Raw genomic sequence first — 17,247 nt, 5'->3', positions numbered from 1 at the left:
AATCTTCCGTTAATCCATAATGAATGCGTTTGTACTAGCTAATAAAAGAGTCCACTACGTAACGATTAGTTCTTAACAGCTATCATCTCGTTCCCCCACATCAGCAGTGTCGTTCACGCGATCGCTTCCTTATGGCGGCCTGGCGATCTAATGCAGCCGCTACTCCTTTCACGAAGTGCCGGAAGTAGTCCTTCCAGTCGAGCGTTTCCACATCGAACGGCAACAGCTTGCGATCGGACGCTGGAAGGCGCTCCCAAAGCTTGCGAATGCTGTCATTTTCCGTGGTCCACGAATGGCAGCGAAAGAAGCTGGTCGAATCTTCAAGAGCCACCACCCGCTTGATGGTGTCGTAGTGTCTGTTATTGGAAGAAAAAAAACCACATGAGTGTTTTGGTCAAACCATGGTATCGATTTCTGTATCCTCACTGCCGCTTTTTTCCGTTTAAACTGCTGTAAATATCCGCAATCCATGCTTGTAGCAGCAACCAATGGATGAACAGTTGGCGCATAAAGCACGATGACGTAATGTGAATGGTATAACGACTTCGAGAGACGCATCGCATGTGAAGAAAGAAAGGATAATTTTTAGTAACACCTACCGGAAGCTTCTTACAACCAACTCTCGCATACGCACCCGAATACCTTCCCCAGCTTGGACTCGATCCCGAGCGAAAGAAGTGCGCCTGCTTCTCGGTTTCGGAACAAATTCTCCCGGAATGCATAATTGTACACGGGAACAGGTTGAGCTGGACAATTCCTACATCTGTGTGTGTTTTAGATTAATTGACTCTTACTCCGTTCAAACCGAGCATTCTAAGATGAACTCACCGTAGAGCGTTATCCCAGCCGACAGCCAGCAATGCATTGACGCAATAGTCCACCGGAACCATGTGGACAGTAGCATCGTCCGCTCCGTAACACCAGTACACCTGACCACGTATGACCGGCACCACCATACCCGCCGGTCCGTTGAAGTTATTCACCCACCCTGGTGAAGGTTCTCGGTACGCGGACGTAACGATCGGTGGCCGGAAGACGGCAATCGGTAACTGAGCAAACTGTTGCGCGATCATCACCTCTGCGCAGCGTTTGCTAAAAGTGTAGCTATTCGGCATCGGACCGAGTACGAGCGGTTTCAGCTGGTCCTTTTCGTCCGGGGTGAGATGCCGGAAAAGGGCGAGTATGTTATCGAACCCTCCGAAGGGTAAATCCTCGTATATTCGCTCCTCGATGTGAGACCGATGGCAGTTGGAGTAAAACGTCGACACGTGCACGATCGAGCGGACATGTGGGAGCTCCTGCGTCAGTAAGAACAGCTTACGCGAGGAGAGCACGTTCGTGTCGATCGCCGTTTCGATGTCCTCGTTGAACTTCACCGAGGCCATCACATTGAACACGACCTGTATGTACGGACCAACAAGCAAGAGAACTGTTACATTGATCGCCGATATTCAAAAAGAGAAGGATTTAATCATCACACGTCACCTCAACTCCTTCCGATAGCAAACGAGAGCGATCTGCGGTCGATATCACCGATTCTGATTGAAAATTCACCTCAATCGGAACGACCTTCGCTAGCAACGGCTTTCCGTTGTCCGAGGACGATTTGATGGTGTCGAATATCTAGAGGGAGTGATAAACATGGCATCCTTAGTACGTTGGAATTTCCCAGACACAAACATATACACTTTCGGAAGGAGTTCAAAATCAAGCACTATTTAGGGGTGAGAAAAACCCGCCTACTTGGACACAAATCATCACAGAACTAAATTTAATTTTAACCACTTAATTACACCAGTAGCTTTTCTTGCTTCTTTCAATTTGAGGGTAAATAATTGATTTATTAGCAAATCCTTTCATCTCCGAGAAACACACGCTTTCGTATTTCAACCACCATGAAGAAATACACTAACCGTATCCTGAAACACCTCCTCGAGCCGCTCAACCACCGATTTGTTACGCTTCTCCCGTATCAAAAGGAACACCGTTTTAACGTCGAAGCACCGCAGCAGCTTCTCTAACAACACTTTCCCGACGAATCCCGTCCCACCGGTCAGCAGAACCGTCGCATTGTTGTAGAACTCTCGCACGCCACCACAACCGGTGTTTGCCACCAGATCACCCATCCTTTCGGATCGTTCGGAACAGCCACAGGATGGCTTAAAAAAAGGACCTAGTTCGGACGCGCGTTCGGATACTAATGAAAGTTCTCTCGGTGGCGCACCGGGCTTTTATCGTTCTTTTCTCGATCCGCAAGAAGGCTCGAAAGCCAACACCCTGCAAGTGGGTTCGTTTGCATTTTTTGTTGGGGGAGCACTTTTTTTTGTCATCCTCCCATATTCTTCCACTTCGTGCGTACACAATGTGCTCTGTTTGGTGCTTGAGATGGGCATGAGTATTTGTGAGACACACCGGGCACGGATGTTGTTTCCTGCTCCAACAGTTGCCATCTTTACGCCACCTGAAGATGGCCGTCGAGGGCGTCCGATCGATTACACGCGTATCGGTATCGCAGGACTCAACAAAACTGTCCCGAAGCTACCGGTTTGGGTTAAGTGTTTACATCTCACCCGGCTCCTGGGTACGCCAATAAACAAAACTCTTACGCATCCGGTGCGACCGCGAGGGCGCGTAATGCGTGTTGTGGGTTCTCGCGTCTGGTGGGGATTTTTTGGCTGATTGCTTGCTTTTTTGCTTTGCTTTACCCCACAACACAAATTTTTTTGCCCACCCATTGACCACATACCGGAAAGTCAAGTGCGCGTTGAAGCATTCCTCGACGTAGTGTCAACGATTCTTTGGTTCGCTTCGTGCACTTCACCTTGAAGATTGGCCATCTTCCATCCGGCAGGCTCTCCCTCGTCGAAGATCTCGCTTTATTTCTGCTGTCACAGTCTTACCGAACCGGTTTCTTAGTTCCCATAATTTGTGATAAGTTCCCTATCAAAAAATAACCGAAATAATAAAAAATGCAGCTTAAAAGAACAGGTAACAGTATATTTTCGCATCGAAAATTAGAGTATTTCAAGCAGGTCTATCAACTAAAGGCGGCTGAAGACTAAACAAAAACCAAACCACGTGCGTTACGGCTTGTGTACGATCAAATCCCACGTGTCTTTGAGACGTAGTGCGAGTACATCGTCCGCAGACAGGGTGGTTGTGCCGTAGCTCAGTACGCTGTACCGTTGGAAGAAGTACAGGACACCCGCGAACCAAGCGACAACGATCGCGCGGAAAATGCCCACCACCAAGGCTGGTCGATGGGCGAATTTTCGCAGCGCTAGCTGGCAGTGATCGAGCACAAAACAAAGCAGCAACACCTTGAACAGCAGCGCCGGGAGATAGTTGTACAGGAAGAGCGTCCGCTCGACGAAGAGGTACGGCAGATAGTGCATGAGATATCCCACGAGAAAGATCTCCCCTCCGAGCCGGAATCGAGCCCATTCGGTTGGGTTGAGATCGAACATGAGACGTCTCCGACGCATAAGGTAGAGCACTAGCAGGCCCACGTACAGGACGATCGCAAACGTGGCCGAGTACCAAACGACGAGATTACCAAGCAGATGGATCTGTGCGTTCGATTCGCTGTCGATCCAGTACGCGATGCCTTTATCCAGCAATGGCCATTCGTGTGGTTCAGAGGAGTACATGTGGCTCTCGAGTTTGTCCGCGTGCATCAACATCTTAAGCTGTAACTCAGAGAACTTGCTCCAGAACGACAACTTCGTTGGTTCGGTTGGGATCATCTCGGTCGCGAGCAACTTACTCAGGACTTCCTTCTTGTCTTGGTGTTGCGTGTATCTGTGCTCCTCCACATTCCAGATTGTGTCGATCGTTTGCTGGCGACGATCAGCTGCTACCTCAAACTGGTTGTAACCCCAGTCGGGTAACTGTTCACCGGTATACTTCAGTGCAGCCGTCGTGTTGACGTGCACCAACCGCACCTGGGACGTGATCGCGTGCCACTTGTTCTTCGATTCCTTCCCGTTAAGGATCTCCACACGCCATAACAGATTCGCGGGCATCGATATGTTGTAGTCGATGTAACAGGACACTTCCTGGCAGAGCGGTGACATCGGTGAAGCAACATCGTGTGAGTTAAGCGCTCGACTCGTCACACCATGCACAAGCTGCACTACGTCACCGTGCTCGATGTAGTCCGGTTCTTCGTCCACCATTAGGTTGTCTTTGGTGGGACGTTTGACGATCCACCAATTGTTCACGTCCTTAAACCCGTAGCAGGTGACCTGCTGCTGGTGACTCGAGCCCCGTCCATCTTTGTACTTGACCGGGTAGACGTGTGTGTGCGAGTGGAGCCAACAAACGCGCCCATGTGTGTGCTTGAGCGTGATTTGTGAGCCGTGTTGAACACGCAATGGTTGGCCCTTGGTGATCGACGCTAAACCACCTTCCAAGGATGCCTGGAAGGCGCTCGTCATCACGTTATCGTGTGGGCCCGCCTTGTAAAGTGTGGCGAAATGCACGTAAAAACATCCGACGTAAACGGCCAAGGAAACTGTCACTAGCAGCACAAGTTGGGTGATCACTCGCGCGAGGATGGAAGCGTTTGATTTACGCCCATCGGGCAACTCGAGCCAGACGTGTCGAGCCATCACGTACAAGGCAAGGAGGTAGGTGTAGAACCCGACGAACTTGACGCATACAGCTGCTGTTAGGGACGCAGCCGCGATCGTACCAAGCACCCACCAGCGGATGGAAAATGGATCGGCTTGCAGGAAGCGGAGTACTATCAGGATACCCAAGGCTGCGAAGAACAGCAGCATCGATTCCATGAGGATGAAGCGCGAGTGCGTCAGCAGCGCGTTATCTGTGAATAGTTCAATGTGGTAGAAAATTAAAATCACTCGCGTTATTTGATCTTGTGGAAATGAATTCGTCCTACCAAGTATGATCAGCAGCCCACCGAGAATGCATACGCCTTGGCCAAGTTTGACCTGGCGCAAGATCGAGTACACGATCGGTGCTAGCAGGCTACCACAGAGAGCCGGAATGAAACGCAGTGCAAGGATGGGAACGGACTGAAAAAGAACGATGGAAGGATTAGTGATGAAGCTTTTCTTCATTTTGATCAAAATATTGTAGAGAATATAAAGCGATGAAGCGAATAAGTGGCTTAATTGATCACTATTACTAGAGCGCACGATCGCTAGCTTGATCATGCGTTTGCATTCACGGAATGATTCATTTTTAAGGATCCCCAAATATTGCAGCTAGAATTCGTTATTTTTTAAAAATGGCTTCAATTTTGTGTTGTTGTCACTGTTGGCACTGACATTTGCTAAGCAATCAAAGGAGGGACACTCGAAAAGGAAAAGGAATCGCATTGAACTTTCATCCGGATCCATAAAAGCCACCCTGCAAGGTGAGCCAGCTTTGCTAAAGTCTACTGCAAACAACGTGCACGTAACTCGCGGTGCTTCTTCACTTTCGTCTTCATTTTTCGTACGAAAAAGAGACAGCAAGAGATCCCTCCCTTTTGGACGCCCGATAGATGGACCTGGTGCTGAAGGTTGCGCTTAACCCTGCAAACCAGTTCCACAGCGGATTCATTAGTGCCGCGATTGTGTGCGCGGTGTCGCAAACTGGTTCCCTGAGCTGCGGTTTTCGTGGCCTCAGCGATGCGTCTGCATTTCATGCATTTCGTGCTTACCGCATCGTATTCGCTGCCGATCTTCGACGCCTCGAAATTACCACTGTACCCGATGGCTCCGGCCACGCCTGCGATCAGCAGCTTCCCGAGCGGTGGATGCTGATCGAAGTAGAACGTATTTTTGAGGTACAGCGACACGAACTTTCCGAAATGAATCTCGTCGAAGCTGCAATGGAATGAGGAAATTGGGTGTGAGCGAACGACAAAAGGGCGAAGCTTTCAAGTACACGCTTACACAATGCCTCTTGGGTGCGTAATGCGATAGAAACGCGTCACGAACGACAGCAGAAACAGTCCCAGGGTGGCTGCGTTAAGCTGAACACTGATCGAGAAGCTGTACCGATCGTCAGCATCCTCTTTTGGTAGTGCAGCCCGCACATCCGCTTCCTTATGCTTGGCCACATCGCTGTCACAACGCTTTTCGGGTTCGTCGCTTGCTTGAAGTCTTTCGTTTTCGTTCGCCTCCATGGAGCTCGATCGCTTGCTGCTGCTGTCCTCGCTGGGCTTTTGCTGCTTCCGCTGTGCTTTACGACTGCGAACCGTACCCGTTTCGGGTGTCTCACTCACTGGTTCCATCGTTTCCACGGTGCGATTAGCCTACGCGAGCCTCAAATGCCACGACATTTACACGCACTAATACACGCGGATGGTGCTTCTTTTTTTTCGGTCGATTTGCGCAATTCCACGCACCCGTTCGGTCTGGTGAACGAGCGGGGGAACTTTTGGCAATTGATGCTGAGGGCTTCTTCTGATTGGATCTTCTGTTGCCCAACGAACTGCGACACTTCACACGGCAAGTGAAAGCGACCAAGAAGTGGGCACGAGTGGTGCTGGTGGAATGTGGGAATAATGTGCTCAACTGTCATGCAGACTCGAGCCGAATGCTGAGTCTGTTTCGTGTTCGAGCGGATTCGAGCAGTTGCAATGCATCGCAAACGATCCTCGCAGCCATGGTTGTGGTGATCCTCATATACAATTTATGAAATTGAAAATAACATATGTTGCTTCATATACATTAAAACGGAGATTTTGTTAGGTTAATTGTAATCATCCCTACCAAATAATGATTCGTTTGAAACAAAAAATTTGAACAAAAGCTTACCAAATTCAGTCCTTGATTTAGCATAAAAAATCCACACCATGAAAAGAAACATGGAGCAATGTATTTAATTAATATTAGGCTGATGGGTTTCAAAACTTTTGAAAACTACGTACGTTTTATCCGTCCGATCCGGATTATCCGTGTTCCAGCAGAATCGATCGTCGCGATCATTTTAAGCAATTGCTTCAGCAAAATAACGCACACTGCACTGATTTGATCGTGCTTCTACAAACACCTGAACAACAAGCTCACCTGTGCAGGGCTGGCTGGCAGACAGTTTGTCCTGAGAATGCTTACAAAGCAAATAACGCTATGTTACACCGCTTGCAAGGCATATTTCTAACTCAAAATGATATGGTATAATTTTCCGTTTTTCTTTTGCTTGAAAACCCATATAAAATTGAACTTTCTGTGGTTTATCTGTAATGCTTGTAGTTTCGTAATGCGTTACAAAAACCCTGCAAAATAGAAAGTGTTGCGACTATTCGCTCTACATCAGGTGTGTAGAAGCACTAAAATCCATGTACCATGATCAAGCTCGCGATCAAGGAGGATTTGCTATTTTAAGGCCACAAAAAATGCGATCTTCAATCATACCCCTCATAAACGTGTTCCATACCCTGCCATATTTCCCCATCACCACGGTTGTATGGTGTTTGACAACCCTGCCCGAAAACGATCAACAGCACAGAAGCTGACACGATCGCCTGTGATCGTTGTTTGTTGCATTTGTGTTTCGCTCGCGTCCGGATCTGTGGTGTGTAGCCGTCTCTTCGTAGCGCCCCTGCGCGAGCTTGGTGTGCGTGGTTTTTCGCTTTGTGCATCATGCTTAAAAATAGCACAGGACGCATTCGGTGCTGTGAAAAAAGAAACGGGCCTTAATGATCGATGAAAAACCCCATCAACAACTCGCGAGAAAAACAAACTTTCCCAAAGGTGCTAGATCGCGTAAGAGTGCTTGCAGAACCCGTAGGTAATAGGCTACGAACTGTGATTTGCTGTGAAAAGCTTCCAACCCCTAGTGTGTTCTCTCGCACCACCCACCCACCTGAGCCACCCTCCCATACATTGACAACATTTTGCGGAAACGTCAAATTTTGTCACGATCGAACCCCCGCCGAAAGCGGGTGGACGAAATCGCAGTGGACGATCGCGAGAAAGGGAACCAACCAAAAGAGCCCTCTCGCTCGATCGCGTGTGTGTTGTTGTTTTTGTTTTTGTTGTTACACCGTCCCTTCCACCCCACTGGCTCGATCCCGCACGATCATACCCGCGGTTGGGGAATTGAGCGCCGTTTTGATGAATGTGAAATTTGTGAAAGGAATTTCCCGCGCGCGCACCCAGTGTCCACCGTCTAAGCCACCCTCTATGTTGGCCACCCTACACCCCTAAAGGAATGCCCCCACCGCCAAGGGTGCGTAGTATGCTGTGTGTGTGTGTATTTGTACGATCGTTGTGTGCGTTAGTGGTGCTGTTGCTGCTGCTGCTGCTGCTGTGGACGCAAGAATAGTGAGGTGATTCTTCTCACGAGCAAAAAAAAAAGACAGGAAAAACAAAAACCACCCCAAGGTACGACCCGTTCGAGCTTTTGTGCTGTGTGTATCGAGCTTTGGCCATGCTTCTTGTTCTGCGCGACACGGCTCGTGTGTGCTTGTGTGTGAGCCACCGTTGGGGCGCGTACGTGCCGCGGGCACGCGCTTATGATGGCAAAGAATGAAGATATGCAAATCGTTCGAGGCGCGTTCGCTAGCCACCACCGTGCGGTGGGTGCCTACAAAAGCACCCCCCCGATCGTGCGTTGTTTTACTCGCTCTCAATCTCTTGCTATCGCATTTTCGCAACCCATTCACTCGCCCTTCGAGCTGAGGATCAGCTAGTTTTTTTGTGTGTGTTGCTACTAGCAAAACCAACCACGATGTCGTCTTGCGTATGCAGCGGGTGCTTTTGTGCTGCTGTTGAGGAAATGCTGTCTCGCCGACGTTTAATAAGCCATTATCTAACGCCGAAGCGCGTGCGAGCTCCTCATTCGGTTATATCACAGAGAAGCGCTGAAACCCGATGCACCACCAGGCCACCGTTGGCCGTTTGGTAAAGGAAAGAGTTGAACGCCCGATGTGGCTACAAACCCTCCGTTTTTTCTTTCTATATATCTCCTTCTATGCTATCTGCTGGCCTTAAACATCACCCAACGCACACACAAGCGCGCGTACGACCAGTTTGCGAGTTTGTTTCGTTTTGAAGATCACATGCCGTTTGGAAAGTCACCCCGTGTACCGTCACCACTCACGTGCACGTGGCGTCCCTCTGATCGTTCTAAAGCGAGATGGAGCCTGACCTCGATTGCTGGCTCGCTGGGCGGCTGGTTTACTCGAGGGAGTGGTACACGGGGGCTATTGTCAGTGAACTGGGGCAAACCCGGCGGTGAGTTTCCATCTCACCGCGATAGGAGAACATTGCGAAGGTACACCGGGTGCGGAACTACGACAACCTGCAGCCTTCGAGCGAGCGACGTTTATGAGCGTGCGCCTGGAAAGGGTTTGAAATTTGCCCCCTCACGTTTCGGAAGGGCCATTAATCCAACCACTTTGACGGCCAGGCTTTGGAACGATCGTTTTGGCCTCCCCATTCGGTCTGACGTAACTCCGTTCTCTGACTACCACTTCTAAGCTTGGGGTCTCTCCTCAAGGAGGCTTCGCTTCGGCTCGGTTTTAATGCACACTTTTGTCACCCGCAATTACCCGCCCGAGTCCGGGGTTGCATCACCCTCAACCCGCTTTGGGCCGCGCACGATTTGTGCAAGCGATCGAATCGGGGGTAATTGAAATTGCACCCATTTGCCTGGCTTTGCCTGGTGGACCCATCTCTGCTGGTTGGACGACCTGAATGGTGCGCTTGAAGCTGGAATGGAATGTTGCTCCTGAAGCGCACGAAGATGCACCAGCTGAGGGGCTTATCTGTCCGCTTGGAGCTGATTCGTGTGCGGAGAGGAAAACAGAGCCACACGCTGGCATTTGGCGCACCGCACGTGTTTCCACGGGGAATTTCCACTTCGGGGGCTCGTATTTGTGCAACAATTGGTCGCGTTGCATTGTTTCCCTTTTGCATGCTGGGGCGCTGTTTCTGTTGCACGTTGAATGTGATAAAGCTGGTTTCTGTGGGTTTCGGGTGGAATTTATTCAACCGACACCGTGATTTTGCAGATGCAGTTTTGGTCAGCTCTTTGGAAGATAGTCACGTAACTGATACCAATCCCAGTGCGAAGAAAATGGCACATATTTGAGCGCTCTTTGAACGAAAGCTTTTGCCAGAAAGTTTCCGATGCTTCGAAATATATGGCCCTTAACAAGGTGGGATGTTTCCCCCCCCCCCCTCATTTTCCGATAAGATGTTTAACGAGGGAAAAGTGTGTCCGGCTCGTGAACATATGCTGCCCAGTACAGCATTTTCTACACCAGAACTCTCGCTCAAACAAGAGAAAGTATGCTTCATCTCACGCTCTTTCCCTCGCTTGCAGGTGCCGCACACGAGACCAAACACGACAGATTTGACGGCCAGCCAACCGGTGCTCCACAAAACCGAAGCAGGAACAAGTGCAAATCATTAAACACGGTCTGCAAGCACCATCGCCACCGAATCCTGGCCCTCGCAGCGTGTTTGCTTACAAATCGAGCGTCTTGTACCGTGCGTTCGCGAGCTGAGGCGGGAGAAATTTTCCCACCCCATTTTGATGCCGGGGAAACCCATCCGGGAGTGAGACAGAGCGAGAGAGAGAGAGAGAGAGAGAGAGCGAAATGGTTGTGAGCTAGAGTTTGTACAAAACATTGCTACACCGAGCGAAAGCCTCCGGAGCCGATCGAGCGTTGGAAGTTTTCGATCTCAACCACCTCAACTCGAAGCCCAATCCGTTCGGGTGTGACGCGTGGCTGATTGTGTGCGTGTGTGTGTGAGTGTATGTGAGTGCGTTTTTCGTGAGCCGGTGAAAAGTGAAAATTCGATATCGAGCGTGTGCATGAAGCCCGGAGGCCTTCAGTGATCGTGTTCGTCTGCGCAGACGATCGTGACGTGCAGCTCTCTCGGATGCAGCTCGAATGCGGCTCAGTGTCGCGGGTTTTTCGGTGGCCCACGAGCAAGCGTGTGTGTGTGTGGGTGTTTGTGCGTGGTGGAAAATTGGCTGATGCCCAGCCGTCGGTAACGCCCCGACCCCTTCGCATCTGGGCGTGAAGGAAATGTGAAAGTGCACCCGTCATCGAGTAGGATTTATTGTGCATCGTACGGAGCTGTGAAATTGTGTGGCTTTAAACACGCCGATAAGCGATTTGTCGTCGTTAAGCTGTTGACGTTTGGGCGAAGGTAGACAGCAGATCCTGCAGCAATCCTTTTCCATCCCAGGGGCCGGATTATGGAACACCGATCCGGCGTACGCTGCCGTCGACCCGATCGGATACAATGAGTAACGGCACGGCGGCGGCCGGGACTGGCGGCGATGCAGACAGTTTGGTATGTTTTTCTCGTTCACAATGTCCTTTTAGGGTTTTTTTGTTTGCACATTCCGTGCCGAGCTGCGTCACGTAGCGTACGTGATGGCGAGGAACACGAGGTGGCAGTTTATCGGCGATCGTATCGCTTTGGAATTCAAATAAATGTACTTTATTGGTGTCTTTTTGAAATTAGCTGAGCTATTTTATTCAAAAAAACAAATTCTACGTGATTTCATTCGTTCCTCAGAGTATTACTTCTGGTCAGAAATGGCTCTATGTCTTTCTTTTTGGTGGAAAACATTTAAATGACACGCAGACTTCTCATCATGGATGCACCAGAATGATCTTTATCCTGCCGAGGCTGGCGTGTCTCTCGATCAGATGGTGTCAGGCCATTACCCTGATGCCATGACGCCGTGTGAACTCTCTCAGTCACCTTCTCAACTCCCACCCTGCAACACTTTTGCACCCTTTCGAGGAGGGGGTAATTTTGAAAACTTTACGACACTGATCGCAACGAGAGATCGGGTTAGGATTTCACCGCTTCACGTTTTTGCCACTATCATCTGTCTTGTTTGACGAAACGATGAAAGCTGACCGAGTTGTGGCAAAGATGCCCCATCGGCAGGGCATCCCTCCGGACCGGTTTCGGGTTGCTTTTGGGGCTTCGCGTTCCGAGATGCACATCTTCAAACAAAAATCCAGGTCTCATAACTGTGGCAGAGGGCAAAGAAAAACGGTACTGGTAATTTCCCACCTCGAGGCAAGGGAGGCTAGGGTCGAAAGCTCGACCAGCCCGGTATTGTCTCCATTGGGTTGGGGAGCGAAGAAAAAAAAAACGACTCTCGTTTTGCCCACGGTACGGATGGAAGGCATGAAACATTACGCCGCATTGTTTCCAAACCGCCCGCTGTTGGTTTTTTTTGGAAGATAAATTGTGTTTACAGTGTGGCGTCGGGTTGGAATTGAATTGCAAATCATATTTGCCTTCGTTCGCGGTTTCGTTAAATGTTAAATTTTCCCCGTGAGAAACAAACCTCGACTCTCGTTCTGCCTTTGCAAACGATCAATTTTGTGCGATCAGTGAAGAAAAAACTGTACCCATTGGACGCTTCAATCAGGTCCACTCGATCGTTCCCGTCTAGCGATTTTCCCTCCAAAAGTGCCTCAGAATTTTGGTGCTTTACTTTCAAGCCTCCCAGCCTTCAAAAGTATCGGCTCAGGCGTCAGATCCACGAATCCAATCAAACCGATCCATCCGTTTCGGTCTATGCGATCCCGTCGTGGACGAATAAAGACGCCCCCAACCCCATTCGGTTCCACGGTCACGGAGTTTTGCCAGGGGTGGATCTTCACTCGATACCACCAGCAAGGAGAAGGTGATCGCGTGTTGCGCAGAGGTTACCGCATTCCAAAGGGGTTCGCGCGAAACCGTACCGAAAATAGCAGAACTCCACCACCACCAGGGGGGAGGCCGCGTGGTCGATTGCATTCGATCGAAACGGCCCCCGATGACCTACATCAGTGGTTGAGAGACAGACACACAAGCAAAATACCACCACCGAAAAGCTGGTGAAGCGTAAAGAAAGTCAAGGTAAGAGGTGGTCTCTACTTCGCCTAGCACCGTTCTCTCTATCGATGGGGTAAATCGCGAAGAATACGCGCGAACGGTTTGCCATTTTTCTAGTGCCTTTTTGAGCTGCGTGCTTCAACCATCATCTGCTCGCAGCGGTTTGAGTGGCTCACGTATCGAGGTTAGGATGTTGCTTTTTGGGGCTTTTCCACCGGGCGAGAGGGATGTTTTATTTTTGCAGTTCCCGATCGCGACGCCACATCTAATCGGCTCGCCAAATCGGTGCGAAACTCCCCCATTTTTGCGGTGGAAAAGTAATGGTTTTGAGTGGTGTTGAGGTTGCTATGCAACCTACTCCACAGCCTACCTCGTTTAATGGCTCAAGGAGTGCTGGTATTATCGCGTTTATTATACGGGAGCGAGCGATCGAATGACTTCTCGAGAGAGAGAGAAGGTGAAAGAAAAGAGCAAAAACTTGCATTAAAATCCCAACCCATGTGTAGGCGGCGTTTGGTTTACGTCGACCGCAGTCATGAATGGTTGCGTTTGAAGCCTTTCATGAAGATTAAAAAATCGAAAGCGTCAACCCGGTGACAGCAGGCAAGCTCCGAGCGACGAACCCGCTTGCCTTGCGGAGGGAAATAGTCCACTTTTTCGCGCTGGTTTTTATTTCCACCCGTACGAAATTCCGCCTCGCGATGCGGTGGCTCGGGTGGAATAATGCAACAAAAGCCCACAGGTGGTCGCTCATTACCGCCGACGCGACTTGCCAATATTAATTCGCATCTCATGCGGCCGACGTTTCGATTCACTTTCTAATGCGGGCGGCTCGGGTGGAATGTTTATGCGCGCGAACCCCAAACCACCCTCCCAATCGGCTCGCCATCCTAAAACGGCACATCCATCGATCATTTCCAAACACAAATCGACTGCTCGACCGGGCGACGGGCCATGCTGAGGCATGGGCGAAATCCGCGCGCAATCGAACCACCCCTACAGTGAAAGTGTTGGCTCCCATCCACCCTATTGGCCGGAATGCTTTATCAACGACTCGCAACCCGGGCAACTCCGGTGGCGCATTATCGACGAGTGGGTTCCTTCGAATGTACGCTTCTTTGGCGTCCTCGGGAAAGTGTTTCACGTTCGCCATGCAAAAGAGGGAATAAATGCTCACAAAACGGAGCGACGCGTTTGCTTTTTGTCGGAAAATTCGCCATCACACCATTTCCGATCATTAAATTGTAATGATGGAGCTACGCATAATCGTTAATAATGGATATTTAGATTGCGTGTTTTTTTTTTGTTGCTTCGCGAGGGGTGAAATGTTAGATAATTTCTTAAAGGGGTGGCTTTTATGGTTGGGTGGCTGTAAGTGTTGGTCTCCAGTTTCAGGCTTTCCCACCGATTTTCCACCGGACTTCGAGCAAACCTGTTCTTAATTCCTAGATCATATTTCTTTCTATATCCAGAGATCTGTTGGTTTTGAATTTTCAATGCATTTTAAAGCTTTTCTAACGAAGCTTTTTAAATGTTCGATTTCAAAAGCTCTTCATACCCAGTGAAACATTAATTCAAAAGAAAGAACACTTTGAAAAGGTACAGAAATCCCAAAATCCAACCAAATCTAATAAATTTATCACAACCTTCCCCCGACATAATCCATCAAACGAAGTGTAACGGCCGAACGAAAGAAACAAAAAGCAGGGTGATAATAAATCGAGAGAACAGTCCCCCAGCCGTTCCGTACCAACGATGGCACCCAACCACCGTCCCCAGGTCGCATCGAAAGCAATTTTCTTCACGGCCCCTCCGGCAAAAGGCGGCAAAGCAACAACGTAACCCGTTGAAGGCCGCACCACCCGAAAACTGGTTCCGGCGTAACTTTCCAAAATCCAAATTCCATTCCAACGCCTCGCCCGGTTGAGGTTCTTCCCAAATTCCCGGGCTTACGTGAGCGCATCCTCCCCATGTGGGGTTGGTTTTGGCTGTGGAATGAAAATAGTTATTAAACAAATCCCGCCGATCGTTCGACTCGATCGAGTACACTGATCGTTCGCCTTGCGATTGAAGCAAAATTAGATGAAGAGAATGCAAAAGCGAACGCATGGAGATGTTGGCTAAAATAAGGCAACCGAAAAACGCACGACCGAAAGATCCGGTCCCGGGAGAGAAAACCCGGACCCGTGGTGCCCTCGTGCCGATCGTAAGGGAAAGTTCGTGCGTGCGTGCGTGCGTGCGTTCAGCGATCGCGTGAGGAATCGGCACACCCCACATCCGGTGGGAGGAGAAAACCCCTTGCGAACGAGCGTGGCATGGAATTCATCACTTACTATTTATTCGCTATACACATAGTAGTAGCACCGTCACACTAACACCACGACCACCGTCACCACCACCAACCGTCGTCAGCACCGACGTTCCTAGAGCTAGATTTGGATACGTTGATTTTGTTTCGTTTTTATGTTGTTTTGGGAATGTCACACCACCGATTCTACGGGATTTTTTGCTGCCAAATTTCGTACGTTTGCTGGAGTAAAGCTAGACCATTAACGATGCGGTTGCGAGCTGCCGTTTAGGAGCAGCTCACATTCGAGGATAGATCGCACTGAGCGAGCTGCCGGTTGAACAGGAGTCCTGTCGGGCACGATCGCTCATGAGCTACACCCTGGAAGCACAGCACAAACTTGCCACAGGACGTCGGATGGGGCATATTGATGGCTCCGGAGGATGGGCAAGGAAAGCACTCTTGCACCGTCGATTGTTGGCAGGATTGGCGCCAAGCGTCAAACCGATGACCCGGCCCACACGTACCGAAGATCGGTTGACCATCGAAGCAGTAGTAGTACGAACGGCAATCTCGTGGGTTCTCTACCAGATACCGACCGGTTGGGTTGCAAGTTGGCTCACCAGCTCCCAGCTGGATGAGGGCGATTGCCAGCACTAGAACAGCGGCCAGCATCCGTGGTGGTGATGCGGTTCCTGGAAGGATACCAAAAGGATAAGAGACGATATAACAAGCCTGGTCGCGATCAAGCCACGCAGCTACCTTTCATCGTGAAACAACGCATCCACTACTACGCGTGGCAAGAAACTAGTAAGAGCCGTATCAGGAAGTCACCTGATTTTATAACGTCTTGCACCCCCAAAAACCCGATAACGTGCCGGCAACATTATCATCCATCATCGTTTTTGCGACCTCTCGGTGGGCTGTCCTTATCACTCGCGTAGACTCGCGTACACGCGCCACATGCGCCACGGGACCTTCGGGAGCTTGTACTAGCTGTCTACCGGACATCAAAGATGCAACTATCGGACGTTGAAAGACGGAACGGGCGGGTTTTTATGCGATTGTGATCGATCGCCATGTGGCGGAGATGCCGTTGTGCGGGGTCATTCGCGTTTCGTGGCCGTGTCGGGCAATATGGAGCAGGGGCAGAAATCGATGAATGAAATCGGTTGAGCAATGCAAAAAATATGCTTACGTCATTTCGAGTGATGTACGCCGGTCGCTCTATCGCAGTAGGTGTTGAAGATCGGTGACGAGCATAGGCCTACTTGGATCTAACCGACATGTTTCTTTTTTCATCAACGTGTCTACTGTCTATGCTCAAACGCAATGTTTGTGTAATTATTTCCTTTTTTTATTTGAAAATTAATGTCTTAAAAATACACGCAACGTTCACCGTTTGAATTTGTTTTAGGCTAAATTGCGTCTCTGTTCAAAGCATGCTCGATGAAGATTTCACTTTTGAAGAGTTATAGCTCTCGCTATAAAGATCATCATCAACAATTGGCCGCGATGGGAACAACAACCGAATCGTTACAATTAATCAACCCTCGGATGGTTGCCGTTAGCGTTGCGATAATTTCAGGAATTTTCTACCTAATCGATGGCGATTTTCTCCCGTGGTCGAAAATCAAACCGAAAAGATAAACCACCCCAAATGGAGCCACTGTTATTCCAACTCACATCGGGATAGCAATCCCTTAAAAACGCGCAACGACATGGACCGTTTTGTTACACCTACCATTTCTGCCGCAACCCACCCACTGCCTACGCACGTACGCAAACGCGATCGATGAGTAATTGTTGTACCAGCTGGTGCGATCTAATTACGCTGGCTCCACAAGCGGGGCGCAAATAAGCGGAATTAAAAACAATAACACCCATTGAAACCCCCGAATTGTGCTCCCTCTGGAGCTGAGGCTCTGGTAGTGTGGCTTCAATTCGAGCGTCCAGAGAGAAGCGAAAAGGCGCACAAAAAGCGGGAAACGCTTCAAATTGGGTCACCGAATTTTCCACCATTTGCTGGGGCTGTTTTTCGCAGCATTCGCGTGGGTCGAGTGTCGGATGATGTGAGGGGTGTTGCGTTCGATCGCGGCAACGTTTCAGCATTCACCAACGTTCGATCGGGACTTTTTG

The 17,247-nt window shown here is 49.7% G+C and overlaps 3 protein-coding genes across 3 annotated transcripts; all 3 read right to left on the bottom strand.

Annotated features, from left to right (window-relative positions):
- Positions 1-100: 100 nt before the first annotated feature.
- Positions 101-2,126, bottom strand: LOC128728037 (fatty acyl-CoA reductase wat-like). Its single transcript, XM_053821848.1, has 6 exons — positions 1,914-2,126; positions 1,486-1,623; positions 829-1,400; positions 635-757; positions 427-543; positions 101-356 (listed from the first exon to the last, which is right to left on the bottom strand). Exons 1-6 carry the CDS (start codon positions 2,124-2,126, stop codon positions 101-103), a joined length of 1,419 nt encoding a protein of 472 aa, XP_053677823.1.
- A 957-nt stretch (positions 2,127-3,083) lies between these two features.
- Positions 3,084-6,247, bottom strand: LOC128732188 (protein O-mannosyltransferase 1). The gene is made up of 4 exons (XM_053825358.1): positions 5,907-6,247; positions 5,672-5,837; positions 4,904-5,039; positions 3,084-4,828 (listed from the first exon to the last, which is right to left on the bottom strand). The coding sequence occupies exons 1-4, from the start codon at positions 6,245-6,247 to the stop codon at positions 3,084-3,086; spliced, it is 2,388 nt and encodes a 795-aa protein (XP_053681333.1).
- Positions 6,248-15,396: 9,149 nt separating this feature from the next.
- Positions 15,397-16,396, bottom strand: LOC128728021 (peritrophin-1-like). Its single transcript, XM_053821847.1, has 2 exons — positions 16,391-16,396; positions 15,397-15,843 (listed from the first exon to the last, which is right to left on the bottom strand). Exons 1-2 carry the CDS (start codon positions 16,394-16,396, stop codon positions 15,397-15,399), a joined length of 453 nt encoding a protein of 150 aa, XP_053677822.1.
- Between the last annotated feature and the right edge of the window lie 851 nt (positions 16,397-17,247).

This window comes from Anopheles nili, chromosome 2, assembly GCF_943737925.1.
Source record: "Anopheles nili chromosome 2, idAnoNiliSN_F5_01, whole genome shotgun sequence".
Taxonomy (NCBI): Eukaryota; Metazoa; Arthropoda; class Insecta; order Diptera; family Culicidae; genus Anopheles; species Anopheles nili.
This window is presented reverse-complemented; position numbering and strand designations above follow the sequence as displayed.

Bases quoted from the DNA above. Each gene is read 5' to 3' on its own strand.
- LOC128728037 (XM_053821848.1), bottom strand. From the start codon at position 2,126: ATGGGTGATCTGGTGGCAAACACCGGTTGTGGTGGCGTGCGAGAGTTC. The intron at 544-634 runs GTGCGTATGCGA...CGTCTCTCGAAG, and splicing joins AAGCTGGGGAAGGTATTCGG to TCGTTATACCATTCACATTA. The intron at 357-426 runs GTGAGGATACAG...TTCCAATAACAG, and splicing joins TTAAACGGAAAAAAGCGGCA to ACACTACGACACCATCAAGC.
- LOC128732188 (XM_053825358.1), bottom strand. From the start codon at position 6,247: ATGGAACCAGTGAGTGAGACACCCGAAACGGGTACGGTTCGCAGTCGT. The intron at 5,040-5,671 runs GTAAGCACGAAA...GTTCTTTTTCAG, and splicing joins TCGGCAGCGAATACGATGCG to TCCGTTCCCATCCTTGCACT. The intron at 4,829-4,903 runs GTAGGACGAATT...AACTATTCACAG, and splicing joins TGGGCTGCTGATCATACTTG to ATAACGCGCTGCTGACGCAC.